This window comes from Carlito syrichta, unplaced genomic scaffold (genome assembly GCF_000164805.1).
Source record: "Carlito syrichta isolate Samal-C Ts95f unplaced genomic scaffold, Tarsius_syrichta-2.0.1 Scaffold143061, whole genome shotgun sequence".
Classification (NCBI taxonomy): Eukaryota; Metazoa; Chordata; class Mammalia; order Primates; family Tarsiidae; genus Carlito; species Carlito syrichta.
The window spans coordinates 10,361-31,122 of NW_007087157.1; the positions used below are offsets into that span (position 1 = coordinate 10,361).

Here is a 20,762-nt window from a genome sequence, read left to right on the forward strand (position 1 = left end):
TCGCGGGCTCAGGCAATCCACTCACCTCAGCCTCCCAAGGTGCGGGATTACAGGCTGAGCCACTGAGCCCAGCTTACTTTTGTCAGATATTCAAATCTTGTAAAAAAAAAAAAGGTACTAGTAGTAAATCAAATTCATGTTAACTGTGAGAAGCACCATCTTAAAAACAGTTTAAAAGTTCACACACACAAACGTCTGAAACGGGTCATAGAATACTCTTGGGTTAGTTTTACAGAAAATTTTTTTGGAAGCTGTACAGCTCTCATGGGTGAGGATTTATTTATTCTTCTAATTTTAAGTTTAGAATTGGCTGGACTCAGTGGCTCAGCCTGTGTAATCCCAGCACTTTGGGAGGCTGAGGTAAGTGGATTGCCTGAGTCCGCGAGTTCGAGACCCACCTGGGCAACTTGGTGAGATCTTGTCTCTATAATAAATAAAAAATTAGCCAGGCGTGGTAACGTGTGCCTGTAGTTCTGACTACTTGGAAAGCTGAGGCGGAGGGATCACTGGAGCCCAGCAGGTCAAGGCTGCAGTGGCCGGGAGCATGGCACTACACTCCAGTCTGGGGGGCGACAGAGTAAAACTCTCAAAAAAAAAAAAAAAAAAAAAAAGGAGTTTAGAATCAGTGGTTTTAAATGATTCTGTGAGCTGGGGCAAACACTTACCCAGACTTAAAATGGAATAAACACATAGGGATTAGAAATTTATGTTATTACATTTTCATTTCGCTTTTATTACTAATCCCCAAACTTTATTTTTTACCTTTTAGGTGTGAATATTTGATAAGAATTAAAGGACAAGAGTTCATCAGTCGCGTTCAAGCCAGTTACCCTCATCTACTGGAACAGGTAAAGGAATTATTTTTTTTAAATGCTTGGTTACCAACAGAGAAATTGCTTCCTGATAATTACAGAATCCTGTTTTAGTGAAAAAAACAAGAGTAGTTTTAAAAATACATGTTCTTAGCTGGATGCGGTGGCTCACGTCTGTAATCCCAGCAATTTGGGAGGCGGAGGCAAGAAGATTGCCTGAGCCCATGGGTTCAAGACCAGCCTGGGCAACATGGCGAGACATCATCTCTACAATAAGTCAAAAAATAAGCTGGGCATGTTGGCATGTGCCTGTAGTTCAAGCTGTTTGGAAGACTGAGGCAAAATGATCGCCTGAGCCCAGAAAGTCGAGGCTATGATGGCCATCAGGGTGCCATTGCACTCCAGCCTGAGTGACAGAGTGAGACGCTGATTAAAAAAAATAAATAAATACATGTTCTTTTTTTTTACAAAACCTGACATGATCTTAGAAAATATTATTCTTGGCTAAGCGCCATGGCTCATGCCTATAATATCAGCACTTTGGGAGGCCTAGACAAGAGGACTGCCTGAGCCCAGGGGTTCGAGACCAGCCTGGGCAACTTTACAATAAATCAGAAAAATTAGCCTGGTGGGATGGTGTGCAGCTGTAGCTCCAGCTACTTGGAAGGCTGAGGTGGAAGGATCACCTAAGTCCAGCAGGTCGGGACTGTACTCCAGCCTGGCGACAGAATGAGATTCTGATTAAAAAAAAAATTTTTTTCTTAAAGAAAATACTATTTTTTGGAAAAAGATGGATTCATAATTAGCAACTTCCTGAAAATAATACTTGTGATGTTTCTCTTTAAGCATTTTTCCAATCAAGTTGCAGTAGATTAAACTATTTCAGGGGAAAAAAATTGCTGAGATAATAGCACTTGATAGTTTAACTGTATAAATTTTTCTTCAAAAGATTTGAGAAGGAGAATTTTATTGCTGTTCCTATTTTGGAAAAAAAGATAAGGGTGTACATAATTGTTTGAGGGTGAAACACTTTCCAGCCATGGGCCATAGAACTGACACAGACTTCAGCTTACCCCAAAGGATGACCCTGGAAGGTGGTGAGAGAAAAAAACTGATTGTCTCCAAGATCACTGGGAAGGTGTAGCCCTTCTCCTAACTTAATGAAATTTGATTTTATTTATTGATACACTTGCATACACACACACACACACACACACACACACACACAGAAACTCTATTGGTTTATGGTCCAGGGAATGACATCAAGTGTAAATGAAATTCTGCTTCTGGTTTAAAAAATGTATTTTGCCAGTAAGCAAGACTATTTGTAATAAGTTGAACGAAATAGATCTATTGATCCATTTCTATTGCAAAGGGCAAGAAGGTAAGATTCATATTTTAATGTACATGCATTGTTTATTGCAGCTGTTATCTACATCAGAGACTCCAGAAGACGAAAACCCAGAATCACCAAGTACGTACAATAATAAAAGTTACTACATTTAAATAAAACCATTTGGTACTAATAAGATTGAAAGTTAGGCCGGGTGTGGTGGCTCATGTCTGTCATCCCAGTAACTTTGGGAGGCTGAGGAGAGAGGATTGCCTGAGCCCAGGGGTTCGAGACCAGCCTGGACAACTTGGCAAGACCTTGTCTCTACAATAAATCAAAAAATTAGGCGGACATGGTGGCACACACCTGTAGTTCCAACTACTTGGAAGGGTGAGGTGGAAGGATCACCTGAGCCCAGCTGTTCGAGACTGGTGGCCGTGAGCGGGCCACTGCACTCTAGCCTGGGTGACAAAGTAAGACTGTGACTCCAAAAACAAAACAAAACAAAAATGTGAAGTATATCTGATTTAGAAAGCTCATGCGTCCCACTCACCATAGGGAAAAAGAATCTCAGTTCTCATGAAGGGTGATTCCTGACATTCTGTTTCCTTCTCCTGCTCACATGCAGTTATGGCAGACATTACACATTTTGTATCTAAACACAATATTCTTATTTTGATTATTGAATGTGTATGTCATTATACATTTTTTTTTTTTGTGAGTAAGCAGGATTTATTGAGAGGACAGAGAAGCTCCCATTAGTGGGGTTGCCCATGTCATTATACATTTTTAAAAGTTTGGCCGGGCTCGGTGGCTCAGCCTGTAATCCTGAGCTATGAGAGGCCAAGGAGAGTGAATTGCCTGAGCCCGTGGGTTCGAGACCTGCCTGGGCAACCTGGCGAGACCTCATCTCCACAATAAATCAAAAATTAGCCAGGCATGGTAGCGCACGCCTGTAGTTCCAACTACTCGGAAGGCCGAGGTGGAAGGATCGCCGGAGCCCAGCAGGTCGAGGCTGCGATGGCCGGGAGCGGCCATTGCACTCCAGACTGGGCGACAGAGTGAGACTCCAACTCAAAAAAAAAAAAAAAAAGTTCATGCAAAGTCTTGCCCACACATCTTCTGAGTTTTGTGTTTTTGGTATGGTAGTAGCATTCCATTTTAAAATTTCAGGTTTTTAAGTTTCAGTTCAGTTCTCAATTTTAAAAAACATACAGCCTGTCTAAAAGGTGTTGCTGTCTTTGTTCCATGTAGTTATTCATTTTGAACCTGGAGAAAATCCTTCAGAAGATGCAGTGATGATGAACATACCTGTGGTGAAATCTGCCTTGGAAATGGGCTTTAGTCGAAACCTGGTAAAACAGACAGTTCAGAGTAAAATCCTAACAACGGGAGAGAATTACAAAACCGTCAGTGATCTGGTAGTGGATTTACTTAATGCGGAAGATGAAATAAGAGAAGAGGAGAAAGAAAGAGCCACTGAGGAAAAAGAATCGGGTAAATATATTTGATAATGTCGCCTCTTTTCCTAAGGATTTGATATCACTGGACATAAGTTAATGAAAATAAGTTCATCTTTTTAGTCAGTCCAGTCAGATTTTCCAAACTCGAATTCTAAAACATGTTTTCATATTAACATATATTTGAGTTGCTCATTAAATTGAAAATGCAGATTTTGAGCAAAAGCATTTTTTTCTTGTTTTTCCTTAATTCATATTCTTTCTTTGATTAGTTGACTTTGTATGCAATTATTTATTCTTGGCACTTTTTTTTTTTTGAGTCGAAGTCTCACTCTGTCGCCCAGGCTGGAGTGCAGTGGCATGCTCATGGCCACCGCAGCCTTGACCTGCTGGGTTCAGGTGCTCTTTCTGTCTCAGCCTTCCAAGTAACTGGAGCTATAGGCACACGCCATCACACCCGACTAATTTTTTCTTTTTTTCCTTTTATTGTAGAGACGAGATCTCACCAAGTTGCCCAGGTTGGTCTTGAACCCGTAGCCTCAGGCAGTCCTCTCACCTTGGCCTCCCAAAGTGCTGGGATTATAGGCGTGAGCCATGGTGCTGGGCCTACATTTTTTTTTTTAATCTCAGGCCAGTTGTTCACTCCCCTTTGGGTAAATTGGGGCAGGAACAGAGAAAATTATTAATTTTAATATTGGCTTAATAGTATGTCTTAGCCTATAACCATACATTAAATCACAGACTACAACGAAGTCCATCACTTGCCCCTGCAAAAACCAAGTTCTCCTTCAGAGCATTGCTCTGTTATTTAGGGGAGTCCTAGGATCTGGTTTCACATCCTAATAACAGAGCAATGCCCTGAAGGAGAACTTGGTTCTTGCATGGGCAAGTGCATTCATGTATGGTTATAGGCTAAGACATACTGTTACGCCAATATTAAAATTAATAAAGTCCCAGGATCTGGTTTCACATCCTCCTAGACTCCCACATCCTCCACACTAGGCTGGTCTCCTCCTCTTTCTCTGGTTTCCTGCCCTTCACAAAGACCCTCTTCCTGTGGTGTGTCTATTCTCATCTGACTGTTCTCACTGCTGTGGTTTACTCTGTCCTAGACAACAGGAAATGGTGATTTCGCTTTTCCCAAGCGTGAACCAGACTTAAAGTCCCTTCGACACAGCTGAAATCAGACTGTAGTTTTTTGGGGTTTTTTTAGTTGGAGTCTCACTCGATCACCCAGGCTGGAGTGCGATGGCACACTCATGGCCACCCCAGCATTGACCTGCTGGGCTCTGGCGATCCTTCTGCCTCAGCCTTCCAAGTAGATGGAGCTACAGGCTCATGCTACCATACCCAGCTAATTTATTTGTTTATTTATTGTAGAGATGAGGTCTAGCCAAGGTGTCCAGGCTGGTCTTGAACCCGTAAGTCCAGGCAGTCCACCCCGCTCGGCCTCCCAACATGCTAGGATTATAGGCTGAGCCACGAAGCACGGTCCAAACTGCAGTTTTTAGCAAGCTCCTACTGGAGATTTAGGGATAACAGAAGGGAATTATATCCCAGATGGCCATTCACAGCCGTCATTAGAGGTGGCCTGTCTTGGTGCCCCTCGGCCCATCCTCATAAATCTCTCTGCCCAGTTTCTGGTTCATGTCTATGGAGCCCTGACCAGTTTACAGAAATTGCTAGGAATGTCCTCATCACGTTTTCCCTGATGAAAGCTCAGGTCTCCAAACATTCATGAAGCCCAGCAGGAGAAGAAAGTATCCCTCTTCTCTTTGTCCAAGGCCACCTGGGATCTATTTCTTCCCAGGATGACTGACAGTCAGATTATCTGTGTCATTCAGGATAGACGTACCTCTGCCCATGAAGATGGATTTGTCTTCCGGCCCAACTCAAACAAACATCAGTTCACAGTAACACAGCACAACAAAAATGTCCAAAGTGTGACTTAGCCCTGTGCGCCCCAGCAGCACAGCGGCACAGGCCAAGTAACCTGTGCCCAGCCTCCTCGAGTTCTCTTTTTCACAGGGAAGTGAAAGTTAGGCCGTATGTCGCTCCTGCAGTCATCTCTGTCAAAGCCATTGGGAGGCTGAGGTGAGTGGCTTGTCTGAGCCCGTGGGTTCGAGACCAGTCCGGGCAACTTGGCGAGACCTCGTCTCCACAATAAATAAAAAAAAATTAGCCGGGCATGGTAGTGTGCACCTGTAGTGCTTGCTACTTGGAAGGCTGAAGCAGAAGGATCTCCTGAGCCCAGTAGGTTGACGCTGGGGTGGCCATGAGTGTGCCACTGCACTCCAGCCTGGGTGACAGAGTTGAGACTCCGACTCAAACAAAAAAACAAAAACAAAGCATCAGCTGACAATTGCTCAAAGAAGAGAACACTCGTCTCTGTAATTGCTGAGAGATCCCACAAAGTCGAAAGCCACTTAAAATATTTCTTCCAAAGAATGTCAGCAAAGTCTCCAGCGAGGACTCCAAGTCAACAATATGTAATGACTGACATTGTCACAAAAGGCCCTTAGTGTACTCACCTCGAAATTTTATCTCTACTGCCCAATATGGATTTTTTTTTAATGAAAATACATTTAGGGGCTGGGCATGGTGGCTCATGCCTATAATCCCAGCACTTTGGGAGGCCGAGGTGGGAGAATTGCCTGAGCCCAGGAGTTCAAGATCGGCTTGGGCAACTGGGTGAGACCTCATCTCTTACAAAAAAAAAAAAAAAAATTAGCAGGGCATGGTGGAGCGCGCCTGTAGTTCCAGCTACTTGGAAGGCTGAGGCAGAAGGATCGCCTGAGCCCAGCAGGTCAAGGCTGCGGTGGCTGTGGGTGTGCCACTGCACTCTAGTCTGGGTAACAGAGTGAGACTCTGACTCAAAAAAAAAAAAAAAGAGAAAATATATTTAGGTTATTGATTACTTTAAGTTTTCTCAAAATAGTAGGAGTGTAAATAGAGGCAATTTAGGATATTTTTTCTAGAATAAAAGATAATATGCTTCAAAGGTATATTCAAGTCTTCACAGCTTATAAGCCAGAATTATGACTTTGAAATGAAACACTAGCAATCAAACGTTGGGTATCTTGAGAACTGGGCCATTGCCCTGCTAGACTCTGGTGTGGCCGTGTGCTCTTTGAGCGGTGGCTGTCGCCATGCTTCTTGGTTTTGGCTGCCCTCCCCCACCTTGGAGAGGTGGATCTTTTTTCCTTCTCTTTCTCTAATTTACTTTTAAATAAATTTTTCTTTAAAAAAAAAATCTTGAGAACTTTAGAGACCTTATTAAGTAAAACATAATTGGAAAAAGTAAATCTTAGATCAAAAGGCTAATGTACGTCAACACCAAATTTAAATTATATTTTTATTTTCCTTTTTTTTTTTTTTTTTGGAGTTGGAGTCTCACTCTGTCACCCAGACTGGAGTGCAGTGGCCGCTTCCCACCGCAGCCTCGACCTGCTGGGCTCCGGCGATCCTTCCGCCTCAGCCTTCCGAGTAGCTGGAACTACAGGCGTGCGCTACTACGCCCGGCTAATTTTTTGATTTATTGTAGAGATGAGGTCTCGCCAAGTTTCCCAGGCGGGTCTCGAACCCACGGGCTCAGGCAATCCATTCACCTTGGCCTCCCAAAGCGCTGGATTACAGGCTGAGCCACCGAGCCTGGCCATATTTTTTTTTTCTAATATACCACTACTTCTCTAATGTAGATAATTTAACAGACTATATTAAAGTCTAATTCAAAATATAAATATTTCACCAATAGATTAAATCTGGAACTCGAAGAAGAATAAGATAAACCTGTAGGACAAGGAGAGTCATTGACAAGTAGAGTTGGTTTTTCTTTTTTTTTTTGAAAGTAGGATTTATCAAGAAGACAGAAAAGTTCCCACAGTGGGAGGGGATCTGAAAGAGGTTGCCTAGAGTTGATTTTTCATAACACTGTTAAGTACCTTTTCCCTCTTACTATAAAATACTTGCCCCTGGCAATATATCTAATTTGGAGCAGCAGTTAAAATTTCAACTTAAAGTGGAATTTTAAACATTTTATGGAAGAATGATAATCGAAGAAAAAAACATTTTTAGTTCTCTTGATTTTTATCTTTCTCCAGTTTGACGCGATTCAATTGAGATCTCTGTTTTATGGGGCTCTACTATAGGGTGGCTGAAGGCGCAGGTCATGACTCAGACTGCCTGTTCGACTTTGGCTGGGGTGTCAGTTGGAAACTGAGTTGCCTCCCCGTGTCTCTGGTTTCTAATCTGTTAAATGAAGGTACTAGTACCTAAGTGAAGGTCTTAGTACTTAGCTCCAGGGGCTGAGTTTCCTGAGATACTTGAGTAAGTGCTTATCACAGTGCTCAGTGTTTGTCCTTATTGTAATTAGCCTCATTATTATGATTATTACTTATTTATTTTTTGAGATGCCTTCCTGCTGTGTTGCCCAGGCGGGTCTCAAACTCCTGGGCTAAAGAGATCCTCCCACCTCAGCCTCCCAAGTAGCTGAACCGCAGTACCCAACATGATTAGGAGACAAAGGGATGACGTCCCTCCCAACCTAGCAATCAACATTATCTTACTGATTATGAATTAAAGATTGTTTTTAATCTGTTACATATGTAGGTATGAGAGGAAGTCTGTGGGCAGAGTTTGAACATGTTTTCGTTTATTTTCTTTTTTATAAAGATGATCTATTATTAATCCGGAAGAATAGAATGGCACTTTTTCAACATTTGACTTGTGTGATTCCAATCTTGGAGAGTCTACTAACTGCCAGGGTAATTAATGAACAAGAACATGATGTTATTAAACAAAAAACACAGACATCTTTACAAGCAAGAGAACTGATTGATACGATTTTAGTAAAAGGAAATACCGCAGCCGCCATATTCAAAACCTCTCTACAAGAAACTGACCCTATGCTCTACAAGCATTTATTTGGTGAGTGCTAGATACTTTGGGAAACTTTCTATATCAGTTGAAAACATGTTCGTATTAATAATTTGTGACTATTGAAAATAATTTTAAACTATTAATTACACAAGAAGATGAAAGACTTTACTTGACACGAGTATTTTTCCAAAGTCAAAACTGTTCATTTAAAAAATAGGTGCTAATAGTGAGGGATTCAAGAGCACAGCTCTACTAGAACTTGATTTGCGGGGTTCAAATGCAAGATCCCCCACATACTAGTGGTGTGACCTGATGTCTCCAAGCCTCGGTTGTGTTATGTGTAAAAGGAGAGAAAAATAATGCAGCCTCACTGAGACATGCTCGGTGATTGAGAACATATATGTAAAATAACGTTGGACAGCTTTGTGAAATGCAGCTATTTTCATTTAGTTGCCATTATGAAATACTTATAAAATTATACATTTTGCTACATACATAAAGTATTTTTTTGGCATTCAAGTAGGTGTAACTTAAGAAGCTTTAATTATCACGTGTACTTATAAACTGTAGAATACGGGTTCCTTTTTTTTTTTGAGTTGGAGTCTCACTCCATTGCCCAGGCTGGAGTGCAGGGGCACACTCACGGCCACCCCAGCCTCCACCTGCTGGGCTCAGGTGATCTTTCTCATCCTTCCAAGTAGCTGGAACTAAAGGCACATGCTACCATGCCTGGCTAATTTTTTGATTTATAGTAGAGATGAGGTCTTGTCAAGTTGCCCAGGCTGGTCTCGAACCCATGGGCTCAGGCAGTCCCCTCACCTTGGCCTCCCAAAGTCCTGGGATTACAGGCTTGAGCCACCGCTCCCGGCCAAATACAGGTTCTTGAGTTAGTATTCAAAAGAGAAAAACTGATGTCTTCAGAAAGTGTTAATGGATCAGGAAAAGTATCTACAAGGCAAGTTATCATTGGCGTGTCATGATATAATAATGATAAGCATTGTCTAAAAATAATAAATTTGCTTCTAGATACAAAAAAAGTTCCATGGCTAAATAGTAACCTTACTTGTCATAGTAATGCTTTGTCCTTTTTTCCTTTAGTGCAACAGGACATAAAGTATATTCCCACAGAAGATGTTTCAGGTAATTGTATTAACACTTTCAACCGGTAGAAAACATTGTTTTTGCTTTCTTGGTTTTTCATTGGAGGAGAAGCAGATTGCTTTTTATTGAAAACATCTTTTCTCTTCTTAGATCTACCAATGGAAGAACAGTTGCGCAGACTACAAGAAGAACGAACTTGCAAAGTGTGTATGGACCAGGAAGTGTCCATAGTGTTTATTCCTTGTGGTCATCTAGTAGTATGCAAAGACTGTGCCTCTTCTCTGAGAAAATGTCCTATTTGTAGAGGAACAATCAAAGGGACAGTCCGTACGTTTCTTTCATGAAGAAGACCCAAAACTTTGTCTGAACTTCAGATTAGCTTATCAAATGTGTTATAACTTTAACTTTTATACTGATTTGGTTTCCTTAAAAATGTTATTTATTTACCACTTGAAAATATTGTTTTATATAAATATATATATCTAAAACATATGAACATATATATTTTAGATACCAAGAGAGTAATAGGCTTTTGTGAACAAAAAACAGGAATAACACTACAAACACAATAGCCAATCAAAATTTCAGCAGAATTGGAATTGTAAGTGAAGTAAAACTTAAGATATCTGAATTTACCTTTAGGAATTTTAGATATTTGGGAGTTGTATTAAGAACAAGGAACACAATTCTCTGCCTTTTTGGATCAGTGTCCTATACATGGAAGGTCTCAATGTTTGTTGAATGACTTTATAGGGACATGGTGTTTTTGTAAAGAAGTCTGTGAGCAACAATTTAATAAAGCAACAGAAATTACTCTTGTTCTTTATATCTTTATTTCTATGATGTTGGATGGTTTAGCCACACCCAGACTCCTCCTCGACCTCAAGACCTCTTACATATTGAACTACTATGATATATCCCTTCCTAAAAGATGCTTCTTCGTTTATAACTTGTAGAGCACAGGGGTCAACCACACCTGGCTTTAAACTGTAGAATTCTGAGATGCCTGGGACAAAAATCAAACAATCCCTGCAGTAAGTTTGTTTGTCTATTGATTCATTCAGGAAATTGCATGCCAGTCCTGCCCACTGGGAGAAGGTCCTAGTTTTATTCTTACCCTTTGGTATTAATTCTGGGACTTAGAAAGTACACTGGCTAACAATCCTTGGAACCCACAGCTTGTTCTGGTAAATACATCTGTTCTGTATTGTCAGTGCAGCCCAATTCCTCCTCTGCTTTATTTTTCGGAATTCAGCATGTCCAACTCATAATTCTCCCCAGGAATTAAGCCAGTAGTCAGACCATCATAGGGAATATTCTGGGGAAGACGGTCCGAAGTCGGTCATCTAAACAACCAGTCTGAGATGTCAGTGTAGGGGCCGAAGGTATGTGATCCACCTAAGGGTCACAGCTGACACTCTCATAACAAAAGACAGGCCAACAGGAAAACCATACCAAGTGTACTTAATCACAGTTTTATGTGATCTTGGAGCCTCCAGAATGAAGACTCAAAGATACAGGGAAAACTATTCTTTTTTCCTGCTTAGTTTTGGTGAGGAATGGACACCCCTGTAGCACGTGATTGGATATAATGGCTTATCCTGATGGGGAAACTTAGCAAGGCCTGCCGGTCCAGTTTCTTGGTCTGTGCTGCATTTCTCCTGGGTGTGGGGCAAGTCTGCGAGGGGGGAACTTATGGCCTACTACCAAACAGGGGAGGTCAGAATTTCTTGATGGCCAGCCCTTGCACAGAAAGGTAAGGAAGGGTTAGAGTATGATTTTTAGGCTTTATGGCTGGCACTGGAGAAAAGGGATTCTGGCTATGACCTGCCTTGGAGAAGAATTCAAGTTTCTTTGGCTTGCCATAGGGGAGGATGAGGTCAGGGAGATTTTACTTACGAGGTCTTCACTTTGGGGTGTCATTTTCTGAGTCCCAACATCTGCTAGAATTCTTTTTTTTTTTTTTTTTTTCTGAGTTGGCGTCTCCGTCACCCAGGCTGGAGGGCAGTGGCACGCTTCCAGCTACCGCAGCCTCGACCTGCTGGGCTCACGCGATCCTTCTGCTTCAGCCTTGCAAGTAGCTGGAACTACAAGCATGTGCCATGATGCCCGGCTAAGTTTTCGATCTATTGTAGAGATGAGGTCTTGCCAAGTTGCCCAGGTTGGTCTCGAACCCGCAGGTTCAGGCAATCCTCTCACCTCGGCCTCCCAAAGTGCTGGGATTATAGGCATGAGCCACTGTGCCCGACCCTGCTAGAGTTCTAAAGAGAAAGATTAGGGAATAAGCAAGGGAAAAATACGCATCTCTTCATTCTGATGCTGGGAGACTATTTCCTGAGATGAAATTGATTTTGCCTTTGCTAAAAGGCTCTGCTGGCAGCCATATGCTAGCCAGTGTCGTCCTGGGCATGCTGGGCTCAACTCATCGTCACCTAGCTCAGGTGATTTGTGACTCGGCTGTGGGATAAATGTTTAGATAGCAGGCAACCCTCTTGCAACATCTGCTTTTTAAATCTCGTTTTTATTACATGCTGCAGTTAATATTTGAACTTGCTTTGCCATCTCACAGTAAAACTTATTTTTCATTTTGGTTATAAACAAACAGCTAAGATTAGCTGGGCGCAGTGGCTCATGCCTGTAATCCCAGCACTTTGGGAGGTGGAGGTGAGAGGATTGCTTGATCCCAGGGGTTCGAGACCCACCTGGGCAACATGGTGAGACCTCGTTTCTACAAAAAATAAAAAAAATTAGTTGGGTGTGGTGGCACATGCCTGTAGTTTCAGCTACTTTGAAGGCTGAGGCAGAAGGATATATATTATATATACATATATATGTATATATATGTTACAATATATAATAAGTGCTATCAGAACGTTGCAGCAGGCTTAATTTCAAACTCAGGGCATGCTCATAATTATAGCTTCCATCTGCCCTTTTTAATAATTTTACTTGTTTCTTGAGTTGGGTCTCACTCTGTCACCCAGGCTGGAATGCCGTGGCATGATTAAGGCTCACGGCAGCATTGACCTCCTGGGCTCAGGTGACCCTTCTGCCTCAGCCTCCAAAGTCACAGGGACTACAGGCACATGCCCCGCTAATTTTTTGATTTTTTTTTTTTGTAGAGACGGCTCACTATGTTGCCTGGGCTGGTCCGAATTCCTAGGCTCAAGCAATCCTCTTGCCTCTGCCTCCCAAAGTTCTGGGAAGGTGCGAGCCGCCACACCTGGTCTAATATAATATTCTTATATTACTTGATGCCATGAGCTATGAAGTTCTTTGTGGTCATGGGCCATGTGATTTAACCAGCCTGTTTCTAGAATGGGCCTCGGACCCAGCCCATGGGGGAGGGGGCAGAGCCAGGCCAGCTCCCAAGGCCAAGGATAGCCAAGAACTCCACCTGCAGGCCCCTGGCCCATGGTCAGTGGGGTTGTAGTGAGGTCTTCACCTTCTTTTAGGGAAAGTGTCACCTCCTTCTAGTGTCTTGCACATTACAGTAGGCAGGTGGATGTTTGCTAAGTAGACCGAGGCAAATTGTCAGAGGTGATGTTTAAGCGAGTCACTGTTTTATTTTTTTAAGTCGAAGTCTCACTCTGTCGCCCAGGCTGGAGTGCAGTGACACACTCATGGCCACCCCAGCATTGACCTGCCGGGCTCTGGCAATCCCTCCACCTCAGCCCTCCAAGTAGCCCCTACTATAGCCACGTGTAACCATGCCTGGCTAATTTTTGTTTGTAGAAATGGGGTCTTGCTAAGTTGCCCGGGTTGATCTTGAACTCGCGGGCTTAGGCAGTCCACTCGCCTTGGTCTCCCAAAGTGCTGGAATTACAGGTGTGAGCCACCGTGCCTGGCCACGGGTGTGTTTTTAAAGCCACACACGTATCCCTGCATAGTCTTGAACCTTGTTTCCTGCCATTTGCCTCATGGTTTGCTCTCTCCTGGCCACCATGGTTTTCACCAGTTTATGAATATGAAAAACTCTTTTTCACTTCAGGGTTTTTAAAATTTTTTTATTGAGAAGACAGAAAAGTTCCCACAGTGGGATGGGACCCGAGGGGGTTGCCACTTTGGGGTTTTTCATAGGAATTTTTTTTTTAAGAGGTTAGGAAAGAAAAGTTTATTTAAAAGTAAATTAGAGAGAGGAAGAGAAGGGAGAGAGAAGATTCACCTCCCCAAGGTGGGGGAGGGGAGAAATGTTCTTTCAATCACTCTTTCCCTGGGAAATTTCTCCTCATTCTCAGGTCTTAGCCTGTGTTCTCTGAGAATTTTCTCTGACTTTCCCCAACTTCTAACCCTTTGACCGACTCTCTAGTGCGGGGCGGTCCCCATCCCCAGGCCTGTTGGGAGCTGGGCCACATAGCAGGAGGTGAGTGGCAGGTAAGCAGAGCTGAGGCCTCTGTCAGATCAGTGACGGCATGAGAGTCTCACAGGAGCAAATCCTATCGTGAACTGTGCACGTGAGGGATCTAGGCTGCACACTCCTTTTATTAACTTTTTTTTTTTTTTTTTGAGTTGGAGTCTCACTCGGTCGCCCAGGCTGGAGTGCAGTGGCCTCTCCAGGCCACCGCAGCCTCGACCTGCTGGGCTCCGGCGATCCTTCTGCCTCAGCCTTCCAATAGCCGGAACTCCAGGTGCGTGCTACCACGCCCATTTCATTTTGATTTACTGTAGAGATGAGGTCTTGCCAAGTTGCCCAGGCGGGTCTCGAACCCGCAGGCTCAGGCAATCCACTCACCTCAGTCTCCCAAAGCGCTGGGATTACAGGCTGAACCACCGAACCCGGCTTAGTTTTTCAATTTTATTTCATTATAGAGAGGTGGGGTACAAGTGAGAATTAACTACATCAGTAGGCTGCATGCAGGTGAAGTCTGGGGGGTTTTTTTGAGTTGGAGTCTCACTCTGTTGCCCAGACTGGAGTGCAGTGGCACACTCCCGGTCACTGCCGCCTCCACCCGCTGGGCTCCAGTGATCCTTCTGCCTCACCCTTCCAAGTAACTGGAACTACAGGCGCACTCTACCACACTCAGCTAACTTTTGATTTATTGTAGAGACGAGGTCTCGCCAAGTTGCCCAGGTGGGTCTTGAGCCTGGGGGCTCAGGCAATCCACTTGCCTCGGCTTCCAAAGTGCTGGGATTACAGGCTGAGCCACCGAGCCCAGCCAAGTTTGGGCTTTTAACCAGCCCTCACCTCCCCGGCAGTAGACCAAGTACCCTGTGTGTGGTTACATGCCTCCCTCCCCAGCAGTGGCCGGTGACCAGCGATCCCACCTTTGTGCTAATATGACTAGTGGTCAGGGCCCACCTATGAGTGAGAACACATGGTGTTCAGTTCTTTGTCTCTGTGATGGTTCACGTAGTATGATGGTCTCCAACTCCATCCGATTTGCTGTGAAGGCCATGATTTTGTTCTTTATGGCTGCCTAATACTCCACTGTGTATATGCACCATGTTTTCTTTTTTTTTTTTCTGAGTTGGAGTCTCACTCTGTCACCAAGGCTGGAGTGCTGTGACATGCTCACGGCCACCCCAGCGTCAACCTGCTGGGCTCCGGCGATTCTTCTGCCTCAGCCTTCCAAGGAGCCGGAACTACAGGCGCGCGCTACCATGCCCAGCTAATTTTTTTGATTTATTGTAGAGACGAGGTCTTGCCAAGTTGCCCAGGCGGGTCTCGAACCCATGGGCTCAGGCCATCCACTCGCCTCAGCCTCCCAAAGTGCTGGGATGACAGACTGAGCCACCAAGCCCCGCCACACCGTTTTCTTTATCTGGCTCACTCAGTATGGGCGGCAGGGCTGTTGCCACCCGTTCTTGCTATTGTGAACAGTGTGGCAGTGAACATGTGCACACAGGCATCTTTTCTGTAGAATGACTCGTGCTCCTTTGAGTGGCTGTGCACTCCTTATGAGAATCTAATGTCTGATGACCCCCTCGCCCCCTGCCCATCCGTGGAAAAGCTGTCTTCCACAAAACTGCTCCCTGATGCTAACAGCTGGACTGCTGCTCTAGTGAACCCTTAGGTCACTGTCTTCGTGACATGCATCACAACGTGCATTTGCACACTTGTTTGCTTAATGCCATATTCTGTTGCCAACATTTCCATGATGGTAACAACCATGGGTTTTGGTCACCACTCAATATCTAGCACCGAGCACAGGGCCTGCCAGAACAGACCCTGAGTAAGTGAATGAATGACTTCCTGTGAGGGAAGGTGGGGTGTGAGAGCGGATTTCTTCCTCCTTACATATCACTGAGGATAAAGTACCAGGGCATAGTCATTGATAAAGCAGATAGTCATGGGCCAAATTCTGCAATCCTTGAGATATCAAAAAGAAATCTTTTTTTTTTCCTTATTTTTAATTCAAAGTCTCACTGTGTGGCCCAGACTGGAGTGCTGTGGCACACTCCTGGCCACCGCAGCTGCAACCTGCTGGGCTCAGGTGTCAAAAAGGAATCTCTAACGGGGAGAGATCGGCCTAGTTAAGAAAGGATCCATGCCGAGGTGGGACTTGAAACTGTTTTCTGAATGACGAGGGATGACATTTCAGCTTTGGAATGAGCATAAGAAAAGGCACAAAGCCCTACTTGTGCACTGGAACCCTAACACCAGACTGGTATTTACTGAACTTGAACGTACCGAGGGTCTGCAGACGCGACCTTCTCTGAGACTTACTGCCACATGAGAGGCAGCAGCACAGCAGAGTGCAGGCCTTGGGCTCCAAACCACAGCCGAGCGACCTCGGAAGGTCACTTTGCATCCCTGTGCCTGTGCGCTCAGTCCCCCGCATGATTCCTTTCTGGAAATCCATAGGAAAAGCTCTTCCTGGACTTCCTCAGCTTTCTGAATCCTAGCATTCTTCTTTTCTTTCTCGACAGGAAACGTGTATAGAGAGAACAAGGCCCTCTCTGCCCTGTGTTTGGTAGTATGGCTCCTTTAAGAGTTTTAAAAAATTAACTTATGTATTTTTTTTTGAGTTGGAGTCTCACTCTGTCACCTAGGCTGGAGTGCAGTGGCAAGCTCACAGCCACCGGCAGCCTCAGCCTGCTGTGCTCAGACAATACTTCCGCCTCAGTCATCCAGGCACTACAGGCACACACCACCATGCCCGGCTAAGTTTTTGATTCTTTTATTGTAGAGACGAGGTCTCACCAAGTTGCCCAGGCTAGTCTCAAACCCACAGGCTCAGGCAATCCTCTCACCTCGGACTCCCAAAGTGCTGGGATTACAGGCATGAGCCACCGCGCCCAACCCCAGCATGACTTAGGACTATTTTTCCCCAGTCATAAGGCATTTTTCTGTTCAAGGATCTGGGGGCTGATCAAAGACACGCCCACAAGGTGGCAGTGGCACGCAACACGCTGGACGTGGGTGGCACTCCACAGGCTGCTGCAAGCAAAAGTGAAGTCCCCTCGGCAGGAGCCCTTCCAGAGACAGGTGTGTGGCCACCTCCCAGGAGGCGATGAAGACAGGTAACTACTCCTAGGGAAGAGAAGAGCCAGAGAGGGGGCCCATTTGTCCAGGTGACACTGTACGACAGCAAGATGGGGACTCTCTGGGTCAGAGAACTGGGAAGGGCGGTCGAGGCCTGGGATGTTTCCTGGCACTTGGGTTTGCCTTATCTTTGCTTAGCAGCTGCCAAGTTTCTTATCCTTGGCTGGCAGGCTGGTCAAAAATATGGTCATGTGAGCTTTATTTAAAGCAATTAGGGCTGGGGCTGGTGGTGTGCGCCTGCAGTCCCAGCTGCTCGGAAGACTGAGAAGACTGCTTGAGCCCAGGAGTTTGAGGCTGCAGTGAAAAAAGAAAAAGATAAAAAAAATATATATATATATACACACATAATAAAGCAATTAGGTGTGTGAAAAATTGAGCTTGGAGACAGTGAGCTTTTGAGCAAATGGTCCCAGCTCACTATGAAGATGTGAGCAATGTAACACCTGAGCCATTTGCAACACCTTTATCCTGACTTTTAACTCACTGAGTTTTGAAACTAGAGTTGTTAAAGTTTATTAATTGAGCCTTAAAAAAAAATCTCTGTAAATTTAAAAAACCTGGCTCTTGATACAGGTGTCAACGTTTTAAAGCCGTCACGTAAGCCCAGTGTGCTGGCTCACGCCTGTAATCCCAGCACTTTGGGAGGGGGAGGTGGGAGGACTGCCAGAGTCCAGGGGTTCGAGACCAGCCTGGGCAACATGGCGAGATCCCGTCTCTAAAATAAATCAAAAAAATTAACTGAGTGTGGTGGTGCATGCCTGTGGTTCCAGCTACTTGGAAGGCTGAGGTGGAAGGATCATCTGAGCACAGCAGGTTGAGGCTGCGGTGGCTGTGAGCATGCTATTGCATTCCAGCCTGGGTGATAGATTCCAACTCAAAACAACAACAATAACAACAACAAAAAACCACACAGCTGTCAAGTATGTTCAGGTTCTCAGTACATGTAAGATTCTTTGTTGGCAGTTATCTTGGCTGAGTCCTCATGTATAAAATAATTAAACTGACTGAGCCATCAGATTTTTTTATAGTTTTAAAACCCTGATGAAAGCTCTTATGAAAATAAAGATCCAAAGTCTTATTATAGAAAATAGAGGTCTTCCCACCACTAGATAAAAAGGTGATGCTTGTAAGTAACTAAAAGTTAGGAAGGGAAGTTCTGATGTGGCCAAAATCTATAAGTTCTTAATGTCCAGGTTCTGTTTATTCAAATTATTTAAAACAAAACATTCCAAAAATTCAGGCAAGTACACATTTCATCTGTGAACATATTGACAAAGACTCTCTTCTTGACCAAACTTTAGTCAGGCTCCTCCGAGTCCCTTCTTGTTTTTTTGAGTTGGAGTCTCACTCTGTCACCCAGGCTGGCGTGCAGTGGCATACTCACAGCCACCAGTCTCCACCTCCTGGGCTCAGGTGATCCTTCTACCTCAGCCTTCCAAGTAGCCGGAACTACAGGCACACACTATCACACCTGGCTAATTTTTTATTTTACTGTAGAGAAGAGATCTCACCAAGTTGCCCAGGCTGGTCTCGAACCTGCACACTCAGGAGATTCACTCACCTCAGCTTCCCAAAGTGCTGGGATTACTACAGGCTGAACCACTGAGCCCAGCCTGAAAAACTTTTTTTTTGGGGGGTGAAACACCCTGCACCCAGTAAAGGTCTCTTTGAACACAATACTTCTTATTTAATGGGCCAGAACAACCCAAAAGCTTGACAACTTCCTCCTCTGGTGAAGCTGTGGGAAGGACAGGCACTCACATACACTGCTGACTGGACTGCAAAATGCCAGCGTCCCACGGAGGGGCATTAGGCCATGTCCTGCAGAATGACACACGAACTTGCCATTTGAACTAACAATCCAACTTCTGGGAATACATCCTAAATGAGACATACACCCCGACCTTTCATGACAGCGCTGTTTGTAATAGCAAGACACTGGAAACCACCCAGACGTCAGTCAACAGGGCAGTAACTGACCGCAGTAGGGTCTGGTTCGACGTCGGGCCAGAGAGAGAGCTTATGCAGGCTGGCTCCTCACCTTTGACTTGGACCTAGTAGTCTTCACTTTTTGAATCCAATTGTTCAAGCTGAAAATATTGTGGTACCTGTTCACTATACAGAAACAAGGACTATCCGTCTCTCTATAGGAATACTGACTGACCTCCAGAATTTACTAAGTGGAAAAAAGTGGAGAAAAGTGTGCTAACATTTATATAAGGGCAGATATGTATAATTAACTTTACTTTTAATATAAAAAAAAATCAAAAGTTACTTATGGAGCAGGAAGGGAGTAGAGACGAGAAAAAGAACTTTCAGAGCAAAGGAAGGGAGCTATAGATGTACAAAGAGGTTAAATGAAACCTTGACTCTTGAACTTGAGAGGACATATCAATGGGTTCATGATATATTTTATTAAAAACAAAAAAGCAAACCATATTAACCAGTCCTGTCCCCAGAACAGGTACAGAAACCATAAAATGCGTGAACAAGTAGCAATTATGACACATACTCAGATCATGACCTTCAAATAACATTTTCCACTGGAGGATGCAGGGCACTTTGGACACATGGTGTATTATGGGTATGGAGTAAAAAATATACAAAATGAGCCTCAAAAGCAACCAAAGACCACTGGGGCTGTGCCAAGGCTCAGGGACCCGCCTAGACAAGTCCTCATTGACCTGAGATGAAACAACGTGCTACTGCAGTGGATTACAAACCACCACATTTGTCTAAATCTCTGGATTCATCGTGATGGCCATTGGCTTTTAAGGGTTTTTTTAGCCAGGAATTTTGTAAAAGTTTAAGGTAGTGCTCTGATTTCATTTTCCATCAGAATAACCATTTTACTTGTCAACCTATACATACATGTGGATCTCTTTTTTGGGATCTTCATCACCTTTTGTTTAATGTCCACCCAGGTGTATTTAACAATACCAGACTATCCAGCTACTTGGAAGGCTAAGGCTGAAGAATCGCTGGAGCTCAGCAGGTCGAGACTGTGGTGGCCGGGTGAGCGTGCCACTGCACCAGCCTGGGCAACAGAGTGAGACTCCCACTCAGGGGAAAAAAAAAAAAAAAAAAAAAGACAAGACTACTTTAATGACAATGGACTTACTCCATAACTTGTCACCTGGTAGGACAAGTCCTTTCAACCTTATTTTTCTCCTTCAAGATTGTCTTAAATCCTGTAAATGTTTTTTCTTTATAAATATGAAAAATGTTGGAACGGCAACCTCAGCAAACATACACAGCTTATTTTTAAAAAATTACCAGCCACTCTACCCTGGCAGCATGAAAAAAAATTAACCATAAATGGGTAACTGAGTCAACTAAACCCTAGATGATAAGGTGACACAGGATTCAAAGTTAGGAAGTACCGTTCACTACACCTGAATGGCGTTCCGTGCTTTTGGGGGGGAGGTGTTCCGCCGTTTTCCCCTTCACGGCAGTCGATTCGCCGTCTTACTTTTCCGGTCCAAGCAGGAGCTGAGAAAACTTCCCGAATTCAGAGCGAACAACGCTGGCTCTACGGACTTCTCTCAAGCCCACGTGTGCCAGGGAAGTCCCGGAACTCCCCGAGAAAGAGTGGCTGGGGCCAAACACCGGGCGCCCCCGGAGGCGGCCATCGCATCGGAGTCGCCGACGCCCCGCGCTCTGCAACGTCGGGCCGGCCAGTCCCGGACAGG

General features: G+C 44.3%; 1 protein-coding gene across 1 annotated transcript in view; it reads left to right on the forward strand.

The window, feature by feature from the left end:
• Positions 1 to 10,402, forward strand: part of BIRC3 (baculoviral IAP repeat containing 3) — a 14,997-nt gene extending 4,595 nt beyond the window's left edge. Inside the window, exons 3-8 of the mRNA XM_008050137.2 lie at positions 770 to 848; positions 2,238 to 2,286; positions 3,400 to 3,642; positions 8,277 to 8,531; positions 9,582 to 9,623; positions 9,735 to 10,402. Of these exons, the coding sequence (XP_008048328.1) occupies positions 770 to 848; positions 2,238 to 2,286; positions 3,400 to 3,642; positions 8,277 to 8,531; positions 9,582 to 9,623; positions 9,735 to 9,928 (862 nt within the window). The 3' untranslated portion in view covers positions 9,929 to 10,402. The remainder of the gene's footprint in view (positions 1 to 769; positions 849 to 2,237; positions 2,287 to 3,399; positions 3,643 to 8,276; positions 8,532 to 9,581; positions 9,624 to 9,734) is intronic.
• The last annotated feature ends 10,360 nt before the right edge of the window (positions 10,403 to 20,762 follow it).